Consider the following 12,223-nt stretch of genomic DNA (forward strand, 5'->3'; position numbering starts at 1 on the left):
AACATGTTCCAGTTACTGCAGGGATGCTGGCAGCAGATAACGGGACTGAACCCTATTCTCCAAAACCGACCATAGAGGCTCCATGATATTGATGTCTGGCGATTGTGGCGGCCAGGGAAGATGTGAAACCTCACCTGCATGCTCATCAAACCATGATTGGACAACAACAGCTGTATGAATCGGGGCATTATGATCTTGGTAAATGGCATTCCCTTGAGGAAACAACATCTGCACCATTGGATAGACCTGACCAATCAAAATGTATGTAGTCCTTGGCAGTGTCTTGACCGTGCAAGGTGAAAATGGGGCCTGTTCAATACCAAGGTATGGCTGCTAAAACCATGACTGAACCACCACCATGCTTCACCGTTGGAATGAGAGTCCTGGTCGTACGCTTCGGTTGGTGTTCTCCACACGTACACACGTCCTGTGGTGGGAAACAGGGTGAAGGACAATGCATCAGACCAGATGACAGTCTTCCATTGATCGGCAGTCTACATTTATGGATGTTGCAGCTCGCCCATGAATGTTTTCCTTCCCTCTGCACTGTTTTTGTAGACACGGGGTTTAGCAGACTGGAATTCAGCTCTGATGTCACTTTCACAGCACTTGTCTTCTTATTCCTGGTCATAATCCTTCTCAATGTCCTTCTGTCTATGTCACTCAGTGTACATTTTCGTCCACACAGGTGTTTTTCTGATGATGTCTTTCCAGACACATTATATGCCGTCATGACCCTCTCGATACGTCAAATAACATGGCTACTTTGGTCACAGAGGCATCTCCAAGGCAGGAACCAACAATTTGCCCTCTTTGAAACACGGTCAGCTCGGACATGATTCGGTATCAACTGCATTGCACGCTGTCTACAGCGCAACTGTCTACTCCTACCGGTCCGACAGGGTCCTATTTCATGGTGCAAAACAAACGAATGTTGCACTGCATCCAATTTCAAGTTCAAAAATTGGGTCGATTTCACCCATTTCGATGTCGTGGTTTTTACATATTTTTGTTTATCCCCTATATATATATATATATATATATATATATATATATATATATATATATATACATACATACATACATACTCATGTGCCCATGAATGAATGCAAAAACGTCTACTGCAGTCCAATGTAACTCCACATGACCTCACCAATGTAGAAATACACTATCCTTGAGTGGTGGCACCAAAGGTAGACTGATGACGTCGACTGTTGTCCTGAACAATAATATAGATGTAGAAGAAAATAGAATAAATGCCAACTTTTCATGGATATTGATGGTGACTTTATGTACACAGCGTATGTTCTCAGATATCATCACAGATAAATTGTAAACTGTGAAAGTTGGGTATTTGTGGAATTATTGAAGTCTTGCCAAATGTAAAAAACAAAAAAAAGATGGCAAATCTATGTGAAATTAAGTGTCATCTGTACCTTATTTCTGGCATTATCTTTTCATGCCCACGAATAAATTCACTGTTGATTTTTTCTTGAACATTGTTTATCTTGTCACTGAAATGTTTCGTCACACGCAACTTTTGGTACCAAATTGAATCCTGCATTTGACTTTTGAGTGAATTTGTTGTTAAATGTCTGTTATAAGATTTCCTTTCACTTCTGTTCCATGTATATTTATTGCTCTCTTAGTCTCCTCCTGAAGAAAAATTGAAATTTTGCTGCTTTACATTTGCTTGATCCAATGCTACTCCATTACTCAGTGTAGTCATCCGAGCTTGTGTGTTTAAATTGTATTGTTTTTTTTAACATGGCAACCTGCTGGAAGTAATATTTACTCTACCATTGTACTTTTTATCTTTCAGATTTTCTAACTTCTACTGGTAGTTACTAAGATGGGTCGCTATACAGGGAAAAAATGTCGCTTGATATGCATGTTCTGGCTGACCACATTCTTCTTCCTTGTGGAGATTATTGTCGGCTACATTACAAACTCCATGGCACTGGTAGCTGACAGTTTCCATATGCTTAGCGATGTGGCGGCATTGGTTGTGGCATTCCTTTCAGTCAAGGTAATAATTATTACATTGTTCATTGTATACATTAATTAAATTTAATGATTATTTTAAACTAGTGACTAACTTGCAGACTCCCTACTGTAGCTTTAGCAGCACTTCATTTTTTATACACATACATGTTTTAGAGACCATAGTTGGAACTGTAGTCTCACTTCAAAATTTATTTAGTTTCTTTATATTAAACTACATTTATATATTAGAAGCAATGCATACACTCCTTGTAGCACATATTTACATGGTAACTATAAAGTCTGTGAAACATTTTTAAAAATTGGTGTGTGATTTATTACATGTAACTGAACTGTTAAATTCTACTGATTTTGAAAAATCTATTATGGACTTCATAATTACCCTGCAGTATTTTCTAGTCATTTATTTTATTACAATATAATGCACTTGACTCCAATTTAATGCATACTTAAAATTAAAGGAGAGACTAGTTGAGTAATTTGAGAGCCTCGTAACAAATAATATAATAATAATAATAACCTGTGGTACAACAGCCGGCGAGGGCAAGGGCCTACCTATCAACTACCAACCTCACTCCCACATGCCTCAGCAGAGGTGTGAGATCATTCAACCAGTTATGGGGTAACGTGTGGTCAGTATGATGAAGCCCAGTCGTCGTAGATTTTCATGACTGGATTATGCTATAACTTGACAAGTTTAAAAACAAGACGCTGCAATCCATTGTTTGCGCACCTCACATCACATTTCCCCACTCCATTGTCTGCAGCGACGTTCATTCGCAGTGTTACAAACTGGAGGGAGCTGAATCCTCTGAGAATTTTCAACGAAATTTGAATGTGAAAGGCATGAATTAGTATCCCGTCACCTACGCTACCTATTGATTGCGCTAAATTCTAAATACATTTTGATATTTTCCCTTTAAACCTTAAATAAATTAACTTATATTAGGGATATTTCTTACCAGCATAAGAAATGTATGAAATAAAACGATAGATAAATGAAAAATATATAAACGATAGAACTGAGCTTACCTTCTAAATGTTTTCCAGCTCTCCTTCATCAGTTTCACTCTCCCACTCATCCGAGTCTGTGTCTACCGATGAATCTGTGTCCGTGTCTGAATCGGCTTCACCAAGTCTAATTATCAGTTCATCTACACGCTCGTCCATAAGTCCATCTCTCTCAAAGTAAGAATCTTGCAGTCAAGAGTAAAGAGCATGAACATTTCAATGCTTTAGAAAAGAACACAGGCAAAAGCGTGTTATCAGATTGCCTTCTCGTGGTCATTGTTGTACGATAAACAAACGAACCACCACCCCACTCGGTTTAAAAAAATATATAACAAAAAAAAAAAAAAAGTGGACACTGCTCGATGTCGCATTCAGAAAATGAAGTCATTCGCCCTGTAGTTTCTCTTCGTTATAAACCTTAACGCACGTGCGTAATACTACAGTTTACGATCGGCGCACCGCACGCATTCTCAAAGGCCGGATTAAATAAAATGAACCAACTGATAGGAGCCTGCATGCACCGTCACGCTAAACAGTGAAAATTGTTTGTCATATTTGTTTTAGCTTAATTTTGCTGAGTTGGCACCACTGGTACTCTCAACGCCAGACCAGTGAGTAGAAGAGTGGTGGGGAGGATGACGTAAGACGAAGTGCTCCGCAGTGATCTGCGCATATCGGGACTTAACTTGTCAGGCTATACTCATTCATAGCTTCCCGATTTGCTCACGATGGTGGGTGGCCACCGGTCCCATACATTGGCTGAAATCTCAGGGGAAAGTTATTAAGCCCCCCCCCCCCCCCCAGGAGATTCGAACCAACTTGTGTTCCGTACATGGAGCAAAAAGCCTGATGCCTAGATTGCATGGCCATGGTGCAGGACTCTTGTAACAAATAATTAAAATTAAAATATCAATTGTAGATTTGGAAGAATGGCCATTTTGTTCCCAGAAGAATGTTATTTGTAACCCTAACATCTATTGTAAGCTGGTTGTTATTATTCAAATTGATTACAATATTGACAGAAGATTATTATAATGTATTGTATTATACTAATTTTGAAATGTCCTAAGTAGAGCCACATTTTATGGTGAATAAAAGTTAAAGATTTTGGTATAAAAACTGCACACTTGAGATCAAAAGCGATGTATAAAATGGCATTATAGTGTTAAAATGGTGAATAAAATCCCAAATTTCACTTGAAAACTACTTATTTCACAATATAAAAATTTTCTTTCTAATACACATTTATGTAGTTATCAGTGTCAAGTTTATTCCTGTGTAAAGGAGTCCATTTTTGCTTCTCAAATATTTACAGCAGATTTAATTGATTTTCCATGATTTTGCATAACTCGCAGGATAATTCAGACTTCAAAAAGTGTTGTGGCTGTAAGTAAACTCAAAATTTCGTGTGTAAGAGATTGTTTCACATTTTGCAGTTGGTTTTGCATCATTTCGTGACAAAACATGGTAGGAGAATGTACCTCACACCTTTCAAAACCATACAAATGAACATTACAACATCTTATTTCACATTTCGTATTTCCGTCAAAATGAAATAAGCGGGCCTCTACTTATTGCTAACTCTATAATTACAAAGATATGATAGTTGACCCAAGAATAAACTATAATGGATGTAGTACTCGTCTAGCTTTTAGTCTAAATTGTCATTTGGTTGCCAGCTGAGATCTCTGCTTGTTAGAGAAATATTTATTCAACAGCTTGATGTGTTAGAAGAATGTGATTAGTTCTAAACCATATAAATTCTACATCAAAATGTTTGTAAGCTGTCACATAATAATTATTCTTCAGATTATTGAAAAATTAGTAAAGTGGTTTGTATCATTGGTTCTTGAGAAACTAATTTTCTTCTACGTATAGTTTTTTACTAATTTAATTATTCATTATGATACTGTAATCTAAACTTCTTATCTTTTCAGATGTCGCCCAAAAAATGGTCAAAGAACACATTTGGCTGGGCTAGGGCAGAAGTGTTGGGTGCTCTTGTTAATGCAGTTTTCCTAGTAGCTTTGTGTTTTTCAATCACTGTAGAAGCTTGTAAAAGGTAAGTTTAACATATAGTGGAATAAAATGTACGGTTGATAAAATTATGAATATACATTTAACTGCTGTCCATGTACTCGTAACTTCTTGGTAATAATTTGCCTTTTTGAGAAGTGCAACATTTACATTTATGTTTACTCACATATTCAATTTATTTATTTTGATTACAATACTGGACATATGAATTATTGTTCTTATTTTACATGGGAATGCTCTGCAACATTTGCTCTTTTAGGTTTACTGAAAGTTATCAAATATCAATGAAGATAGCTTGTAGGATATATGTAAAGATAATAGAGGTTATTCATTGTAAAAAAATAATTAAATTGTTACTTAAAATTACACACCTTACAAGATAATTCCATTTATAATTAAAACCACAAACTTCTTTATGTTTTTCTTTGCTAGCTTTTGAGATTAAAAAAATATGCACACATTTGAATTAGATTTGAAAAATGCACACTACCACTGCTTTCTTTGTGTTCTAGGTTTATAGAAATAGAGGACATTGAGAAACCCAGGTTACTTGTAATTGTTGGATCATTGGGCCTTCTTGTGAACATTATTGGGTTGTTCTTATTTCATGGTAAGTGTAAATGGTACAGTTGTTTGACATTGATAATTTTTACCCAATGTATAATATATTGCACTGCAGACTGTCACTTTCAAACATATGTTACATTGTAAATATAAAATTACTGAAAACATTGTAATATCTACTGATATAATAATCAGAAAAATCATGTGTTACTCATTTATGAGAAGATATTGATATTTTGTAATAAGTCAAGTGGCGCAACCACAGGGGGGGCATTGCCCACCCCAACCTTGGACGAAAGTCAATTCTAGGGGTCATAAGTGGGGACAAACATTGACTTCCAAGGGATCTTGAGGAGGACAGAGAGGGGCAATCCCCATAGATTTCCAATTTTATGCAAATGAAAATACATTTCGTAAAATTTTCTTGCTTCGCTCACAATGCCTGCTTTTCTTAGTCTCATCAAGTTCAGAGCTGTATCGACCCTGGACACCTAACGATCTACATTAAAAAGTTTTAAGAGAGAATGTCATGGCACCCCGTGAAATTATTTGCACCCTATTAAATCAATATTGTTTTCAGTTTACAAAGAAATGGATCTTAAAAATTTTCTGTAATGCATTGTAAATTATCAAAGAGGGAAGTAAAGGTTCTCTTCATTGAGTTTGTCTTAAATCCATGAACAATTGTTTTGAGGAAGAGAAGCATGCACATTTTGGGTGACAAGATATATAATTTTTGTTATTGGTTTATTATGAGGTGGATGATTGATTATGTAATGTTATTTAAATAATATATGTTGTATACATATGTATTTTCTTATTTTACGTCACTCCATGTTGTGTATGTGTACAACATACATGAAAGTTATACACGTTATATGTTCAAAAAGTATTATATTCGGAATGCATTTATCAAGCAATTTCTGCCATTTAAAAATACAGTTTGTGTGCTTGTTTTCCATTATTAGTTAATGTGAAATTGAATGTTTTGAAAAAAAATATTTCATATCGTTTGTTTTAACACAAATGTTTTAGCACTGGCTTCTACCGCTTTCTTATCGTAATTTACAAGGATAATAATGTTATTGATACTACTACTACTACTACTAATAATAATAATAACTTAATTATTATTATTATTATTATTATTATTATTATTGGTGCGTTTATCCTTTTACTTGCCCCCCCCCAAACCAAAATTCATGGTTGTGCCTCTGAATGAGTCTATTGGACTCTCATCCATGATAAGGAATTGAAGCAGGAAACTCAACAATTTGGATATACTGACAACTCTTTACACCTTTCATGAAATTAGAGTATGAGTGCTCAGTCAAAGAATAAAATTGTTATTAATACTGAATCATTTTGAAAGCAAAGCATTAATTATTTGCAGTCATTTAATGCTATTCATGTCAAACTCAAGCCATTTTTGAACAAAGCAAATATCACCATATTGTTACTACCAGTTTATCTATGTAATATTTTAATCTCTCTCCAGAGCATGGCAGCTCTCATGGTCATTCGCATGGTGGAATCTCAAGGAGTCGTACGAGGCTATCGCATTTGGTGGCAACGGATGACAATGAAAACGATGAAACATTTACCCCTCCTACAAGTCCAATACAAACAAAGCTTGAAAAGGAGCCTGGGTCATCACAAATGAACATGCGAGGAGTGTTTCTCCACGTTTTAGCTGATGCATTTGGTTCGGTTATTGTCATCATATCTGCAACCATCGTGTGGCTCACAGATTGGGAGTACAAACACTACATTGATCCAGCATTGAGTGTCCTCATGGTTATGCTTATTTTACGCTCAGTTTGGCCTCTCTGTAAGTAAATCCATCATTGCATGCTGTTTGGAATGTTCTTGGTGCATGATTAGTTACAGTATAAATAATGTGTAAATGAACTTTTGAATTAGAGATGAGAAATATTCCTTGTAACATATTCCATGTGCATGTGACTTACAAAATTGTGCAAATAATCTTTAGTCAACATCAGAGATTCTGTGGAATATTCAAAAATGAGATTTAGTGAAATGATTTTGTAGTCAGTCCAAGCATGTTAGTGTCAGGCTTAGGCTTTTGTGCAGTATATTTTTTGTGTGCCATGTTATGTGGGCAGGGCAGATCAAGGTCAAGCTTCTAACCTCCCAACCTGGACCAATAAACTCCTTTAATTTTTTTTATTTTTTTTTTTACACACCTCTCGTCTGATCACGATCAAAGTGGCCTTACTGCAGTGTTGCTAGTAACATAGTAGTGATTCTCACTAGATGTGTGTGTCCATTTTCTGTGTAAATTGTATGTACACAATCATATGATGAATTTTATAATACACTGGAATATTCAATACTTAATTCTAAAGAAAAAATAATGTAACTGTAGAGTTTCATGTGACTGCCATGTCTACAAATGTTTATTTTTTTGATCAGTTACTCATTCTTGTACCTATGTTCTCTTGCATAGGCAGTTCTAAGACCTCGCAATTAGAGGTGTAATATGTATATAGAGTATAAAGATACTTATTCTTTTCATAACATTTATTATGTACCATATCCTGTGTATGAAATAGATTTAGTACAAGAAGAATCCCAGTTGTGAGATTCTGAGGAAGTGAGAAAAAGGAGATGGTGGCCTTCTCCCATGTATTAAAAATAAATAACCTTTCATTAATGTAGATACATCAAACATTCTTCAGCATAGCAGCTTTATGCAGAAATGTTGATTAAACCACTATTACAATTAATAATCAAACTCTTGTGGTGTACTCACTTTGTCTTCTTCCTCTTCCTCAATGATGTTATTTTGAACTGCCCTGTTAAATTTACAAACTGTGTTAATGTCTTTTACAGTGCAGGAATCAGCTTTGATTTTGCTCCAAACTGTTCCAACACATATCCAAGTAGATGCAATCCAGAAAAGGCTCCTGGACAATGTTGATGGGGTCTTGGCTGTGCACGAGTTTCATGTCTGGCAGCTGGCTGGGGACAGGATAATTGCATCTGCTCACATAAGGTATGCTCATAATAACATGTATAACCATATGCAGCACCATGTTACCTGGAAAAATGTTCTGGTAGTTTTCATATGGCATATTGCTATGGTGATTTAATCGTCATGAGACAACATTCTGAGTTTAATCATACATAATCATGCTTTTTGTACATTCATATATCTATGTTATATTTTGAAAAAAACAAGAACTATTAACTTTATTCCCAGATATGAAGGAATAAAAGGTACCAGTATGACATGCCATTGTCCACAATTTTTTACAGACAAGAAAAAAGTTCTGCCTCAATGTATTGTAAAGAATAAAGCACATAGGTTCTTTTTTTTTTTTTTTTTTTTTTTTTTTTTTTTTTTTTTTTTTTTGTAACTGTTCATCTTCCCATTCAGTGTGGCCATGTAGCCAGTGTTCTTGTACTGCCTGCTGTCAAAATGAAGGCAGTACTCTTACCACATAGTTTAGTTCTTACGGGTGCTCAAAAATTTAAAAAAGTATGCTACTTGGATATTTTTAAGTGCCCGTATCTAAAAGAGGTTGACCAGTCCCCACTCCAAGAAACAAGAAAAACTATGAATATAACTATTATAGTCAAAATGCATTTTTGTATGGCATTAAGGTGTGTACATTTTTGATAAACAATGACAATAAGTATATGCTTGTTCCTATTTTTTCAGGTGTAGAAACCTTTCTGAGTATATGAAGATTGCAGAGAAAGTTAAGGAATTTTTCCACAATGAGGGTATTCATTCAACTACAATTCAGCCAGAATTCATAGAAGTGAGTATCTGAGATTTATGTGCTTGTTATTATCAAAAGTATGGTATTGTTGCCCTTTTTTCTGTTAGTAGAATGCTCACGAATCAATTTGGTAATAGGAATATATTATTTAAAGATCTTGCATGGGTCAGGTATGCAGTATTCATTTTTTTGGTATGATAAAATAGTTGAACTTTTATTTTAGAAATTTATCTAAAAAAATCTTTCTTTGAGACTACAATAGGTGCAAATATTTAGAGAATGTGCTTACTCCATTGAAAAACCAAATTATACATTAAGATTGCATAATTATGTAAACAAGCACTATAGTCCTTCTTCTGATACTTCATGATATTTTTGTCAAGCCATGTAATTGATATTTGCTACACATAACTGGGTATACATTTTACATGTGTGGACAATATGCCCTACTAAAAAAGATTGTAACAGTTTCTCATATTCAGCTTCATGATTGTATTAGTCAGAATGAGGTGGGGATTATTAATAATCCTGTCCTGCTCAGAACTATCAGTGAAATTAATGAAACCATAAGGAAAACAGTGTTAAAAGTAATTAAAGTAGACAAAATAAAATGCAAGCCTACTATCAAAACAAGACATTCATCAGCAAATTGTACTAAATCATTGACAAGGAAAGTTGGCAACATATTAGGTAAAAGCAAACTTACGTCCTCTTTCTGTGCACCAAATGCAGTGGAACAATACTTCAGTAGGCACAAAAAACAAGTAAAAGTTAACAATGAACAATGTTTTGTGTGCAAATTGCAAACATAAACATGTGGGCACAACAGGAAGAATTGTGAGAATAAAATAAACATAGTATGGAGATATAATAGAGTAAAAGTGATTGAAAATTGAGAGCATTATACACGGGTGAAAACAATTAAAGGGACAAATGGTATTTGTTAAAAGAAAAGAAAAATATGGAACGGTGAGAAGCAAAGAAGGGAGCAGACGATAGCTACGTGTGTTGCGCACAAACCGTGCCACGCAGTTGTCGATGACGTCGTACGGCGGTGTGTAGAGATACCCAGTTGCTCGGCATGGATCGGAGCCGCAGTACGTTGTGAAACACCGTAGCATTGGGCAATCCGTGTGTTTTGAATTTCTGTGTTTACCCATCGTTAGTATGGCGAGTCGGCATCGTTTAGATGATGCCACAAGATGGAGGATAGTTGGAAGACTCGAGGCAGGCCAATCACAGGCAACCTGTTGTAGGGACCTCGGGGTTCCGAGAAATGTGGTGTCCACGCTGTGGAAACAGTTCACAGAGACAGGAACAGTGGTCCGCCGACGTGGTCAAGGCCGCAAAAGGGCAACAACGCCGGCTGAAGACCGTTATTTGCTACTTCTCGCCAAGAGGGATAGGTCTGCGACAGCAACACAGCTGTCTCGAAACCTGTATAATGCAACAGGGACATCAATTTCACGCATAACAGTCGCCCAGAGACTGCATGAAGGTGGGTTGTATGCGAGGTGCCCTGTAGTGTGCAGCACAAAAGGGCCCGGTTATCATGGAGCAGAGAACACCTGTATTGGACGGATAATGATTGGGGGCGCATTCTCTTCAGTGATGAGTCGCAATTCAGTCTGGACAGCGACTCAAGACGTGTTCTCATCTGGCGAGAAACGGGGAGTCGATATCGGCCCTCAAACATTGTCGAAAAGGACCACTATGGCGGAGGGGGTGTGATGGTGTGGCCGGGCATCATGGCAGACGGGCGTACGGACCTTCATGTGTTCGATAGAGGTTCTCTGACAGGTCAGCGATACAGGGACGAGATCCTTGCACCCTACATGCGACTTTTCCACGGAGCATATAGGCCGCAGTTCATGCTTATGGACGACAACGCCCGTCCACATAGGATGCAGTTGGTGGATGAATACCTTCAATCAGAGGATATTCAACGATTGCCGTGGCCTGCGATGTCCCCTGACCTTAATCCCATAGAACACGTATGGGACACCCTTGGATGCTCAATTGCAACCCTCCAACCAGCTCCAACAACCATCGCTGAGCTCAAGTGTGCCTTAGTGCAAGAGTGGGTGCGGTTGCCACAGGAATTGCTAAGGACCCTCGTACACAGTATGCATCGCCGATGCCAGAGTTGTATTGCTGTACGGGGCAATCATACGCCCTATTAGACATGTTTTTTTGGCCTCACAGACAGAGTGTCGGTCAGCTGCTGTGCTGGACATTTGGCATTTTTGGTTTTCATGGGTGGCGGTTGTACCCATGTTTGTTTTCTCATCTATTGTTTTGTTCTGGGATGATATTGTGGCCACGTTTGGCGTTATTTCGTTGTTATCTTTTGTTTTTGCATTAAAAACCATTTGTCCCTTTAATTGTTTTCACCAGTGTATTTGAAAGAAAAAACTGAAGCTAGATGAATTCATGAAAATAAAAACAATTCTAAAATGCAACACTTTTTAATTGTTGCCAATGACTATTATATTGTTAGCATTTCTAAAAGATAAGCATTGCTACTTGCAGCAGATACTAGTTACAACTTGGCAAATATGCTTTGGGAGTATGGAGACATTGCTGATAGTGCTTGTTACCATAATATGCGATTTTAATGTTTTCAAGTGTAAGTACCAGCACTGCACACAATTAAGGATAAACCAAATTGAAGTTCAAATTAAAGGTCACAATTAGTAAAAATACAAACTATGTACAAACGTTTTGTTACAGTGATTTTATACTAATGTCTAATTTCCTCAATTTGTGTTCTTTCAAAGTAATAATTGGCATATAAATATATTATGTACGTGTATCTATTTGTACTTACATTACTTAGTAGGTTAGCAGGTATA

The 12,223-nt window shown here is 36.6% G+C and overlaps 1 protein-coding gene across 4 annotated transcripts in view; it reads left to right on the forward strand.

Moving 5' to 3' along the window:
- Positions 1-12,223, forward strand: part of ZnT63C (solute carrier family 30 member 1) — a 139,798-nt gene that overhangs the window by 107,689 nt on the left and 19,886 nt on the right. For all 4 annotated transcript variants that reach the window (XM_083143911.1, XM_083143923.1, XM_083143915.1 and 1 more), the window contains 6 exons: positions 1,823-2,029; positions 4,953-5,077; positions 5,565-5,662; positions 7,115-7,447; positions 8,473-8,635; positions 9,305-9,407. In XM_083143911.1, the coding sequence (XP_083000037.1) occupies positions 1,853-2,029; positions 4,953-5,077; positions 5,565-5,662; positions 7,115-7,447; positions 8,473-8,635; positions 9,305-9,407 (999 nt within the window). In that variant the 5' untranslated portion in view covers positions 1,823-1,852. The remainder of the gene's footprint in view (positions 1-1,822; positions 2,030-4,952; positions 5,078-5,564; positions 5,663-7,114; positions 7,448-8,472; positions 8,636-9,304; positions 9,408-12,223) is intronic.

Source organism: Lepisma saccharinum, chromosome 1, assembly GCF_977018435.1.
Source record: "Lepisma saccharinum chromosome 1, izLepSacc3.1, whole genome shotgun sequence".
NCBI classification, from domain to species: Eukaryota; Metazoa; Arthropoda; class Insecta; order Zygentoma; family Lepismatidae; genus Lepisma; species Lepisma saccharinum.